The sequence below is a fragment of the Myotis davidii genome, unplaced genomic scaffold (genome assembly GCF_000327345.1).
Source record: "Myotis davidii unplaced genomic scaffold, ASM32734v1 scaffold173, whole genome shotgun sequence".
Taxonomy (NCBI): Eukaryota; Metazoa; Chordata; class Mammalia; order Chiroptera; family Vespertilionidae; genus Myotis; species Myotis davidii.
The window spans coordinates 413,019-426,229 of NW_006286303.1; the positions used below are offsets into that span (position 1 = coordinate 413,019).

The window sequence follows — 13,211 nt, forward strand, 5'->3', positions numbered from 1 at the left end:
TGCAATGCCTTCCAGAAGGGTGTTCTGAGTTGGCCGACCTCCAATCAGGATACTCCCAAACCAGTGGTTCTCAACCTTCTGGCCCTTTAAATACAGTTCCTCATGTTGTGACCCAACCATAAAATTATTTTCGTTGCTACTTCATAACTGTAATGTTGCTACTGTTATGAATCGTAATGTAAATATCTGATACGCAGGATGGTCTTAGGCGACCCCTGTGAAAGGGTCGTTCTACCGCCGAAGGAGTCGCGACCCACAGGTTGAGAACCGCCGCTCCAAACTGTTTAAAATAAATCGCAAGCTGTGCACCTTATGGGGCCCCGTGGGTAATCTGGTCCTTGCCTCTCTCTCCAGTCTACTGCGGCTGCTCTGTCCTTACTGGCTACATTCCAGCCTCCCTGTTCCTCTCTAACATGTCAGGCAATTCCCCATGTCAGCTTCTTCCTACACTTGGACCTTCACATTGGCCCAGTGCTGGTCCTGGCAAAATGACCACAGGGATTGGCTCGGGGATGAATCTTCGACCCTGGCAAAGCCAATCAGTGCCCCTCCCTGAGATCTGCTGGATGGCTGCTTTAGAAGGGGAGGGTCCATCTTATTCCGGGATCTTGAGCTGCACTCGCATACGAATGTTGTAGGCGAATGTCCCTCGCCCGGGGAATCTGGAGAATGAAGCCAAGTAGAGGTTAGCAGGGCCAAATGATGGAGAATATTTTAACTTTGAACCCCTGAATCCACCCAGGCCCAGGTTTCCCGGTATGATGAGACTCCCAGATCCCCTTTTCATGGCATACAAAAATCTAACTTGAATTTCCATCATTTTTAACTGAAAGAGTTCTGACACATTTCTAGTACATAGCTGGTGCTCATTAAATGTTGATTAAATGAATGAATGAAAAGATAGATCAGCTCTTAGCATGCACACTAAACCTATGGCTTCTCAGCCTGGAAGGCTGGCAACAGACATCAGAGTGTGGAAAGTTCTCCAAAGTAATAAATGCCACCCCCCATGAGGTCTATTGGGCAGACCACCAGCCAGACAGCTTCTTTAACAACACTCGCACCTGTCTTGGCCGTTTCCATTAGAAACCCCTGAGACATGTGCCTCCCTTGACAGTCTGCCAATATCTCACCTCTTTGCTTTAATCATCCCCAGTACCAACCAATGACCACCATATTGGCATTCAATAGCTATTCCCTGAAGGAAACATGCTGGCCACAACATTTATTGCTAAAATGCAGAATCTAAAAAAAAAAAAAAAAGAGGTAAAACAAGGCTAACCAAGGAAGAACAGAGATGTCACTTCGTATCTAAAAGCATCATCTTTGAAATAGGCATCCAGGAACTTAGGTATTCCCGCGACCACCCTAGAAAACATAATAAAAAGATACCTTATAGAATCAGAGTTTGGGGCTGGAAGTGGCCTGAATTTGGTTTACTCTTTTACCAGGGTGAAGACTGAGTAAGACACAAAATAGTTAAGGAATTGTCCAGGACTCAGTTCATGGCCATCCTTGGGGCAGAGGCTGAAAACTCGGGGTTTCTGACAATCCCAAATCGTTGTGTGATCCAGTCTCCATAGGCCAGACAAAAGAAGGTCTGACCTCAGACACCTGAATGGGCTGTTGTAATATCATGCTGTTAAACACCATCCTGCACCTCTGACTATGAGAAAGCTAGTGACCTTAAAGGCACACACTCTAACATCTCAGAGGGAAATTACTAATCATTTGCACATGCATGCTGAAGTTCAATTATGTGCCATTTAGACCCAAAGTTTGATAGAGAAGTCTATGTGCTAACAATGGGAGAGGCTGTCTTCACCAAATTTGATTTTTTGTTTTGCTACAGATTCCAAGTTTTAAAGGAAGAATTTGCAGGACAAATCCTCTTTCCAATTTTTTTTTATTTTTTCAACTAATGGTTTTCTTAGTCTAAAAAAATTTTTAAAGAACAGTTTTAGGTCACAGCAAAATTAATCAGAATACACAGAGATTTGCCATATACCTCCACTCATGCATAGCCTCCCTCATTATCAACATCCTCCATCAGAGCAGTACATTTGTTACAGCCCATGAACCTACAATGGCACATCATAATTACCCAAAGTTCATGGTTAACATTAGGACTCACACTTGGTGTTTTGAATTCCATGGGTTTGGCCGAATGTAGTAGTATACTGGTAATGACAAGTGCCCGCCAGTGCAGTATAATACAGAGTAGTTTCACTGCCCTAAAAGTCCTCTGTGCTCCACCTATTCGTCCTTCCCCCCTCCCACCCTGCCCCTGGCAGCCACTTATCTTTTGAACTGCCAACACAGTTTTGCCTTTTCTAGAATGTCTTATAGTTGGAATCATACAGTATGTAGCCTTTTGGGATTGTCTTCTTTCACTTAGTAACATGCATTCAAATTTTCTCCATTTCTTTTCATGATGTGATAGCTAATTTCTTCTTCAGTATCAAATAAGATTTGCCACGAGTATATTTTCTTTGGTGAGGTGTCTCTTAAGGTTTTTGGTCCATTTTGGTTCTTGTTATTATTGTTAAGAGTGCTTTGTATATTTTGAGTAACAGTACTTTATCAGATGTTTATTTTGCAACTATTTTTTCCTATTCTGTGGTCTGTTTTTTTTCTTCTCATTCTCTTAGTATCCTTTGCAGAGCAGAAAGTTTTTATTTTAATGAAGTCTTTCTTTCATGGATCATGCCTTTGGTTTTATATCTGTGACCCATTTTAAGTTAATTTTTGTATTTTTGTGAAGGTTGTGGGGTCTGGGTCTATATTCTTTTTTGTTGTTGTGTTGCATGTGGATGTCCAGTTGTTCCAGTATCATTTATTGAAAAGACTTTTGTTTTTTGCTCCATTGTATTGCCTTTGCTCCTTTTTCAAAAAATCAGTTAATTGTATTTATCAGGGTCTATTTCTGGGCATTCTAATCTGTTCCATTGATTTGTTTGTTTGTTTATTTTTGCAAAAACTACAATGTCTAAGTTACTGTAGCTTTAAAGTCTTAAGTTGGGCTAGAGTGCTGGATTTGGGCTCTGAGAATATCCCTGCAGGTTAGGCTCTGGTTAACTAGTTTTCCCAGAGGTCAGGCCTTGTTAATAAGAGTAAAGTGCTGTGGCATATTTAAAATGGTTCCTGCCCTAGCCAGTTTGGCTCAGTGAATAGAGCATCAGCCTGCGGACCAAAGGGCCCCAGGTTGGGTTCCAGTCAAGGGCACGTACCTTGGTTGCAGGCTCCTCCCCTGCCTGGGCCCTGGTCAGGACTCAATGCAGGAGGCAACCAATCGATGTGTTTCTCTCACATCAATGTTTCTCTCTGTCTTTCCACTCTCTCTAAAAATCAATGGAAAAATATCCTCAGGTGAGGACTTTAAAAAGGAAAAAAAAAGGGTTCCTTTTCTCCAGTCCTGGAAACACCTGGGGATTTTTCTGTGCTATTTATTGTGGAAATCTGGTCAAGCTCCTGGAGATAAATCTCACAAAATGTGGAGACCCCCATATAACTGGTCTTCCTGGAGTTTTTAATGCTCAGAGTTGTCCATGCTGAGCCTCCAGCAATTGGTCAATCACAGTTCTGGTTCCCAAACCCTGGCACTGGTTCCCAAGAGTGGTTTCCCATTGTGAGTCTCTGCTTTGGTAGCTTATCCTTCTCTGTATTCTCTTATTGGTTTCTCCAGTCTTGGGGCAGCCTGTGTCCTCACCTCTCTTCTGGATCCAAGAAGAGTTGTTGACTTTTCAGTCTCTTCAGCTTTTTACTTGTTAGGACAGTGGAGACTTCCAAGCTTCTTACATGCTGGAATGGAAATGAAGTCCTTTTTTTTAAAATCAAGACAAGACACTAGGTTAAAAGTTGAATTTATATCGTGTCTGTAGGTAAACAGAGCTATTTCTAGTGAAGAAAGCCCATATATAAAAGAAAAATATCCAATATTTAAAAAACAAATCCCCACAATGTTCCTCATCTAGTAGAACAGGCTCCTAAAAGAGAAGCCTTTTCTTAAATCTTTCTGAATGCTGTTAATTTATATTTTTGTTTGGATTTAATAGTGTCTACTTTTCTCTCTATTTATTTTTAATATATTTTTATTGATTTCAGAGAGGAAGGGAGAGGGAGAAAGCGATAGAAACATCAATGATGACAGAAAATAGTTGATTGGCTATCTCCTGCACGCCCCCTACTGGGGATCAAGCCTGCAACCCAGGCAAGTGCCCTGACTGAATCAAACCGTGACCTCCTGGTTCATAGGTCGATGCTCAACCACTGAGCCACACCTGGCCAGGCTCTCATTTTTAAAAATAAGTCCTGCCCTAGCTGGTTTGGCTCAGTGGATAGAGCGTCGGCCTGTGAACTGAGGGGTCCTGAGTTCATTTCCAATCAAGGGTACATACCTGGGTTGCGAACTCGATCCCCAGTGGGGGGTGTGCAGGAGGCAGCTGATCAATGTTTCTGTCTCATCGATGTTTCTAACCCTTTATCCCACTCCCTTCCTCTCTGTAAACAATCAATAAAATATATTAAGAAAAAAAAGATGAACATGAAACAAATAAAATAAATAAAAAATAAAATAAAATAAAAATAAGTCCTGCTTGAAGGACTTCAACTTTTTCTCATCGCACTACCCCAAAATTTCTTTCCTTACAGTGTCAAACTCATCTACTTAAAGGAGAGACACCCAAATTTTTACTTAAAAAGAGAAAAATTTATTAAAATGTCAATATAAATCTCATGTCATTGAAAAACTACAAATGGGATATATGTTTGCTAATGTTAATTTTAATTTTGTTGCTTAAAACTCCAAATTCCCCCAAATACATTGCGCTACCAATACTTTTAAAGTTCAAAATCGAAATAAAGAGATGCTTTTAATCAATTAACATTATCTTTGTATATATGCCATGCATTGAGAAAATAGGAAATGGGTTATTTTTTATTTAAAAGTGGAAACCTTTGGCTTCATGCCTGCCATGCAACACTCTCTGGTGACTTCTAGGTTGTGAGCCACTGTGGGCCTCGCCTAGTCACTGCGTATGTGCAGCCAGGTGTGCAATCAGGTCTTTGGCATCTTGCATGGTGGACGGTATCTCTGAGCCATTCTCTGTCACTTGGGTCCCAAACAAGAACATCGTCCTGTCATTTCCCACGTCAGATAATGCCAAAGCTTCGTGGATGTCTGTAATGTGATAGGCTGCTTTGAGATCCTTCAAGAATGAAAGAAAGAAATAGAAAATTTTTGGTTATTTTGCATTTATTGCTCTCAATCACCCCACATTCATTTTACTATGGAGGATATTGTGACCCCATTATTATGACCCTAGTGGTTATTGAATATAAATATTTTCATCAGAATTAAACCCATATTTATGAATTATCATCAAAACTATATTTTTGGAATAAAGTTAAACCAATACAACACCTTAATCAATGTTCTAAACACTACAGTCAATCTGCTTCTTACTTTTTCTATTTTCCCAGAATTATATTTAATAGGATCAATTATTTTAAATTTATTTTAAAGAGATATTTCATTCATTAACTGTTTTTTTGTCCATATCATGTTTTTTTTGATTATAGCATTTGCCATTGTGAGTTTTCTTTTGTGACTATTATTTTTTCTCAACAACAACAAAAATTGGATCAAATTTTGCAGGGTGAAGGGAGACAGAAAGGAGCAGAGAGGGAATGGATTTAGAAAATGAAGTGGTAGGAGAAGGAGGCAGAGAGAAGAGGACAGGTGGAGAGAAAGAGGATAAGATGGAAAGATGGGGAAGGCTTACAGGAGGGAAACCCGCAGGGAGAGCCATAAAGAGAAGAGATTCAAATGAGACAGAAAGCCCATACTTCTGCTGCATGGCAAGGTCAAAACCGTCTTTACAATCAAGACAAGACACTAGGTTAAAAGTTGCATTTGTGGCGAAACCGGTTTGGCTCAGTGGATAGAGCGTCAGCCTGCGGGCTGAAAGGTCCCGGGTTCAATTCCGGTCAAGGGCATGTACCTTGGTTGCGGGCACATCCCCAGTGGGGAGTGTGCAGGAGGCAGCTGATTGATGTTTCTCTCTCATCGATGTTTCTAACTCTCTATCTCTCTCCCTTCCTCTCTGTAAAAAATCAATAAAATATATTTTAAAAAAAAAAAGTTGCATTTGTAATTGGCTTTTGTTGTTTCATAGTGTTCTCCCTAAGGTTTAGGGGATCATTTAAAAATGCCTGGGAATGATTTAAAGGGCGTTGTTTTGTGTGTGTTTTTCTTGTACCAATATGAACCTATCAGATTCCATCACTGGGAATCCATGAGGCTTCCTGATGTGCTGTACTTGGTACCTGGCTGGAGCTGATTACCTCTCTGGATGTCAGTTGTCCCAACAGATTGCCTGTCTGACTCCTGAATTCATTTAGTCTTAGGGCCTGCAGTGACTTTTGTAACAGTGTTAATGGATCCAGTGATATGTGAATGATGTCTCAAGTGAAGAAATTCACTGATGGAATTTGAGAGGAAATAAATAGAAGGATGGTGTTGGATGGAAAGAGGGGCTCCTTGCAATTGTAAAAGCCCATCAGGTGTGCCGAGGCCGGTTTGGCTCAGTGGATAGAGCGTCGGCCTGCGGACTGAAAGGTCCCAGGTTCAATTCCGGTTAGGGGCATGTACCTGGGTTGCGGGCACATCCCCCATGGGAGATGTGCAGGAGGCAGCTGGTCGATGTTTCTCTCTCATCAATGTTTCTAACTCTCTCTCTCCCTTCCTCTCTGTAAAAAATCAATAAAATATATTAAAAAAAAAAAAAAGCCCATCAGGGGTAATTCTGGTATGAACATGGGTATGCAAATATCTGTTTGAGTCCCTGCTTTCAATTTTTTTCATTTGCTGGATCATATGGGAATTATACATTTAATTTTTTCAGGAACCTGCCATACTATTTTCCACCAACAATATACAACATTCTATTTCTCCATGGATGCTTAATAATTTTAATGTATGTGTATGAACATAATTCAGGTCTAATTGACCTAAATTTCTTTTTACATGGTAGACACAAATATTTTGTTGAAATCAATAATCAGCAAATGTTCACTGAATTAAATTTAACACATATTTGTTAGATTCCTACTATACCAAGGCAGTATACAAAGTATTATAAGGGACACAAAGATGAATACTAGTCTCTACATTCAAGGTGTTTATAATCCAGTAGATCTAATAGGTATAAATTGAGCTGGCTGTACAGCATATTGTTTCATATTTACTTGTTAAAAGTAGGTATTTCTATTTCTTGTGTTAATGATAAAACCATTGAGGACAAATAATATGCGAACAGATTTTTACCTGTTTGTTTGCAAACACAACCAGAGGGATGACTGGGTTTATTTTAATTAGCTGATGAAGGTATTTCTTGGCTTCAGGTAACCTGCTGTGATCTGCTGAGTCCACCACAAAGATCAGCAGCATTCCCCTGGACACATACACTTCCCAATAGGAACGGAAAGGTTCACTGCCACCAACTACAAAGAAGAGCAGGGAAAGAAGACACACACAAAAAGTCACAGCCACATTCGCCGAGGGGGTAGGAAAGGCAGTCAGGTAACTTCTGAACACTGTGCAGGGGTCCTAATACCACTGGGTTAGAGTGTACCACTTGAGAACCACCAGAGAGACATCACTGGGGAAGGAGTGGGCGGGTGGAGATATTTACCTCCACAAGTGATTCATTCATTCTGGAACATGCAGGCTCTGCATGAAATACTAAATACTACAGTGGATGCCTCCTGCTGTTATACAGAGCAGCCACGGCAGCCCCTGCATGTCCATCAGTTACAGCTAAAAAAAGAAATGGGAATAGGCTACTAAAATAATTCAGGATGGTGGATTAAAACACATTGCTCTAAAATAATTTCTAAATGGACTAAATGCATTGGGTAGCCTCACTTGCACAATGTTTTCCTTTGTCAAAATCCCAGAACTAATTTCTCTTCTTAATTTTGCACTGAGAGTTAATATAATCCTATGGGCATTCACTAATACTTGCCTCAGAAAAAAAGTGCCTTTGGATTATTTCATTCTATTGATTCTTCTCAGAAGAAACTTTTTGGTTAATGACAATGAATTTAGTTTTTATTTTTCTCCTAGGACAGGGGTTGGCAAACTATGGCCGACAGTCTAAATCTGGCCTACTGTCTATTTTTTGTACAGCCCACAAAGAAAGAGTGGATTTTATAGTTTTATTTTTTAATTTTTAAATATATTTTTATTAATTTCAGAGAGGAAGGGAGAAGGAGAGAGAGAGATAGAAACATCAATGATGAGAATTATTGATCAGCTCCCTCCTGCTCACCCCACACTGGGGATCAAGCCTGCAACCTGGGCAGGTGCCCTGATGGGGAATTGAACTGCGACTTCCTGGTTCATAGGTTGATGCTCAACCACTGAGCCACGCTGGCTAGGCAATTTTACAGTTTTAAACATTTGAAAGAAAAAGAAAGAATACTTTTTCATGCCATGTGGACATCATACCACATTTCCATTTCATTGTCTACAAACACAGCTTTTTCAGAATAGACATGTGGATTTGATTCTATATTGTCTGTGGCTGCTTTCCCACTAGAACCTCAGAACTGAGTAGTGGCAACAGAGACCAGGTGGCCCACAAGGCCTACCCTAGTCCCTATTCGGCCTTTTATAGAAAAAGTTTGCAAACCGCTGTTTTAGGAATCAATAAAAACATTTACCATACTAATGGGAAAGGGTTTTTATATTCCATTATTTTCCTTTGCATTGAGTCAGTCCTTGAAGTATTTTGTGGTTTTAATTTTAAAGGATGTCGTATAATCTAAGTTGCTCATATGATTTAAATATATTTAGTTTAAACAAGAATGAACATTTGTGCTCATTTTTTTTTCCTGATACCTGACATTTTACCTATATAGAGATTTTTATCTTTGAGTTATTAACAGCAACGCAGCCAGAGAACATGCTTTGTATGATGCCTCTGATTTGGAAATATGTTAAGACCTGCTGTACAGCCCAGTGAGCGGTCAATTTTGGTAAAAGTTACATGAGTGTTTGAGAATGTGTATTTTAGCGTTTGGGTGTAGGTAAAATAGACTAATTAGGCAATTTTATATTGTCCAATAGATCAAATTGTTGATTAAGTTCAAAGTTTGTGCATCTTTGCAAATTTTTCTCTCCTTAATCCTATGAAAAATTGACAAATATGCTGAAATCCCTCACTCCAATTATAGATCTGTCCATTTCTCCCTCTACTTGGGTCCTTCCTTTCCTTCCTTCCTTTCCCCTTCCTTTTCATTTTTTATATTTTGGAACGATTTTTTTTAGCTATGTATTTGGTCAAAATAATTATTTCTTCAATAGCTTCTGGGCAAGCTGAAACCTCTATTCCGAATATCATCTTTTTTTCTTAAAGATTTGCTTACAGGTTTATCGATTTCTCTGCTCATTTTCTCTTTGTGTCTGGATGATAGCAAAATTAAAAAGGTACTGCAGTAATCTCAGTAGGAGATAATAGAGGTTCCAACTCAAATAAGGGTAGTGGGAAAGGCTCTAACTGATGAACTGGAGATTTGTTGTAAAGGTAGAAAAATTCATCGTGTTTTACTGGAGGTGGGGTACAGAAGGAGCAGACAAGGGTGACTCTGGGTTTTCTGTCTTGAGCAACTCGATGGGTCCTGACCAGTGGATTATAAGGAAAGGAACAGATGTGGAGATAACTCAAGCATTTTGTTTTGACGTTAGGTTTGAGAGGGCCATCAGACAGCCAGGTGAAATGTCAGATGACATTTGAATATGTTTGGGGTGAATAGATAAATCTGGGACTCATCAGCATATACATGGTACTTAATGCCAAGCGGGTGGATGAATTCAACCAAGAAAAGAATGTAAAGAGAAGAGGACCTGATGAGACTTTGGGGAATAGCAATATTTAGAGCGGTGGTGACTCCAGAATTACTACAGAGTATGAGCTTCTGGGCTGCCATCTGTTTACAAGAAGAGGTTGGGGTTTGTCTGCAGTTGGGTTGTAGAGAAGGAAGCACGCTATATTTTCTTAGATTGCATGTTTACTTGGGGTAGCAAGGGAGGAGGGAGGCTGCTATGCAAGGGGTATAAAGCCTTCCTCTCAACTGCCCTTTATCACCACCACTGTAAAAAGGAGATAATGATAAGAGCAGAAAGTGATGTCCCTCACAGTGCACGCTAGTATTAAACTACAAATGCTTTCTAAATCTCTAGGAAAATCTGACCCAGTATTACTTTTCACAAGGACCCAACGGTGATAATAGTATATCCTGCTTAAGGTATGAGAAAGGAGCTATCCTGTAACTAATGAAAAAGAGGGCTTACTCTCCAGAAACTCCATCTGGCTGTGGTCAGTGCTGATGCACACTTCATTGAAACCTTGGGTGGGTGCCTTGCTGTGCTGGACTCTGTTTAAAGCTAGAGAGTAGAGAACACTGGTCTTTCCTGCTCCATCGAGGCCCAACACTAGGATATGATTGTTTTTCTCCTGTGAAACAAAGGATAAATCAATAAACCTATGCCATCAGGGCCTTGTTTTCTGGTCCCTGGTAGTGTACCTGCCTGTGGTAGGACCCAATAATACTTGTGGGATTGTAAACCAGAATGAAACTTCATAAACTATTTAATAGATCTAGAACAAACTGTACCAGTTTATATTTTACTAGTGGCTCAGTGCACGAAATTCATGCGGGGGGTGGGGGAGGGGGTTGTTCCCTCAGCCCAGCCTGCATCCTCTCCAAGTGGGGACCACTGGCTCCTAACCGCTCACCTGCCTGCAGGCCTGATCTCACCCCCAACTGCCCTCCCCTGCAGGCCTGATCTCGCCCAGTCTCTGTCTCTCCCTGTTTTCCTCAGCAGTCCTCCCTGACTTCCTGCCTCCCTGTCTACCTCTTCCTCTTTGCCAGCTGGGAGGGGGTGGGGCCAGTGGGGGCCGCTCCACCCTCTGACCACCCTCCCTTCCATCCAGGCCTCTTCAGGCCCAGTATGTTTTGTTTCCTCATTCTGAGAGAGGCTCTGAGAGCAAGCTGGGAGGGAGGGAAAGAAAGGGAGAAAAGGCTGTGAGCTGGTGGGCGCTGTGTGTGTCTGTGCATGTGTGTGGTTGTGAGTGTGAGTGCCAGCCCTGCCTCCCCGTCCCCATCTCCACTGCCACAAGTCCCCACTCACCAGAGCCTGCTGCATGCGCAACCTGGGCGTTAGGTCGAGCCTCCAGTCATTGCGGATGTGACGGACCCAGGGTTTTTATATATTAGGATAATTAACCATTAGTTATGTGGTGTTAATTGCACATTACCTCTCCATTCTCCAACTCCTGGTCAATCTATCAAATAAATACTATATATATAGTATTGCTGTTTGGGATCTTGGTACCTCCATGGTGCCTCCAATATTGACTGTGCCACCCACCATATAAGCATCTAAGGCAGCGGTTATCAACCTGTGGGTCGCAACCCCTTTGGGGGTCAAACAACCCTTTCACAGGGGTCACCTAAGACCATCGGAAAACACATATATAATTACATATTGTTTTTGTGATTAATCACTATGCTTTAATTATGTTCAATTTATAACAATGAAAATACATCCTGCATATCAGATATTTACATTACGATTCATAACAGTAGCAAAATTACAGTTATGAAGTAGCAATGAAAATAATTTTATGGTTGGGGGTCACCACAACATGAGGAACTGTCTTAAAGGGTCACGGCATTAGGAAGGTTAAGAACCACTGATCTAAGGTCTCATTAATCTGTCTTGTCCTTCCAATTGGATCATTAGATTAAAAGCTCTTAAGGCAAGGTTCCCCTCTAATACTTTTAAATATAAATATCATGATTAAATGACAAGGCTAGGATTATAGAAATTGCTAAATCAGTTCCACTGACAAATGAGCATATATTTTCGAGCCTGATGTTAAAATCTCTTGAAATAGATGTAAACTTTAGAAACGTTCCATCAACATACCAGCCTTAGAAATTTTTATGACAAATGATTGAGGGACAACAGGGCAGGCTGGTATGAAGAAAGAAATAGAAAGTTCAGAGTGCTCAGAAAGGTGACTTTTACAGTACAAATTTCAATGTAAATAGTAATAAATGAGCAACAATTCAGCCAGACTGTTCACAGAAAATTAAATCTATTTCCCAAGCAGCCTACTAAATAAGTTTCTCATGCACAAAAAATAAACAAAAACCCCACCAGTAAATGTCTTCATTGACACTGTTTTAAAAATAACAATAATCTTATACATTTAACACTAAATGTTGACATTAGATTTAGACTAGATTTCAGGTTGAAAAAAAAAAAAAAGATCCCCAACAGCACCAGAATGTCTATCCCACCTATTTTATTTTATTTTATTTTTTAACTCAAGGCCCAGTGCATGGATTCATGCACATTGAAAGGAAATTAATTAGAAGGTGGCCAGTGGGGCAGGACTGGGCAAGACGGTCCAGATACACCCTGGAGTCAACCTCCGCTCTGCTGTCCCTCCCCGGCTGGCAGCACCTGGAATGGCGCTGGGGCTTGAAAGGCGTCTGTGGAATGAATGTGGTCCCTCTGCGTGGCCTGCAGGGATCGGGCTGAAACCAGAAGTCCGACATCCCCCAAGGAGTCCCGGAGTTTGAGAGGGCACTCTGCAAAGTTGCTGTTGCTCAGCAGCTCCTGCTTTGAGCATCTGCCCCCTGGTGGTCAAGTGCATGTCATAGCTACTGGCCATCAGCAACAATTCAGCCAGACTCTTGACAGAAACAGTAAGTTATTTAGGCTTTTATATATATATAGACTAGAGGCCCAGTGCACAAAAATTTGTGCACTCAGGGTGGGTAGGGGGTCCCCTCAGCCCGGCCTGTGCCCTCTCGCAGTCTGGGACCCCTTGGGGGATGACCATCTGCTGGCTTAGGCCCGTTCCCCAGGGGATTGGGCCTAAGCTGGCAAACAGACATCCCTCTGGCAGCCCGGGAGCCCTCAGGGGATGTCCACTTGCCAGTGGGGAGCAGGCCTAAGCTACAGTCGAACAGCCTTAGCACTACTAAGGAGGCGGGAGGGGCTCCCGTGACCACTGCTATACTGGCAGCCATCAGCCTGGCTTGTAGCTGAGCAGAGCTCCCCCTGTGGGAGCACACTAACCCTCAGGGGGCAGCTCCTGCATTGAGTGTCTACCCCTGGGTGGTCAGTG

The 13,211-nt window shown here is 41.4% G+C and overlaps 2 protein-coding genes across 4 annotated transcripts in view; both read right to left on the minus strand.

The window, feature by feature from the left end:
- The window catches only part of THEGL (theg spermatid protein-like), a 46,325-nt gene extending 44,672 nt beyond the window's left edge, over nucleotides 1-1,653 (minus strand). Inside the window, exon 1 of the mRNA XM_006757833.1 lies at nucleotides 1,606-1,653. Coding sequence (XP_006757896.1) covers nucleotides 1,606-1,653 — 48 coding nt within the window. The remainder of the gene's footprint in view (nucleotides 1-1,605) is intronic.
- Nucleotides 1,654-4,725: 3,072 nt separating this feature from the next.
- ARL9 (ADP ribosylation factor like GTPase 9) overlaps nucleotides 4,726-13,211 on the minus strand; it is an 11,294-nt gene continuing 2,808 nt past the window's right edge. Inside the window, exons 1-3 of one of the 3 annotated variants that reach the window (XM_006757787.2) lie at nucleotides 10,358-10,637; nucleotides 7,328-7,503; nucleotides 4,726-5,207 (exon numbers count right to left, since the gene is read on the minus strand). In XM_006757787.2, coding sequence (XP_006757850.1) covers nucleotides 5,028-5,207; nucleotides 7,328-7,503; nucleotides 10,358-10,373 — 372 coding nt within the window. In that variant the 5' untranslated portion in view covers nucleotides 10,374-10,637 and the 3' untranslated portion in view covers nucleotides 4,726-5,027. Of the gene's footprint in view, nucleotides 5,208-7,327; nucleotides 7,504-7,694; nucleotides 7,852-10,357; nucleotides 10,638-13,211 lie in introns of those variants that run through there. The other 2 variants (XM_015560084.1, XM_015560083.1) reach the window with 2 other exon arrangements.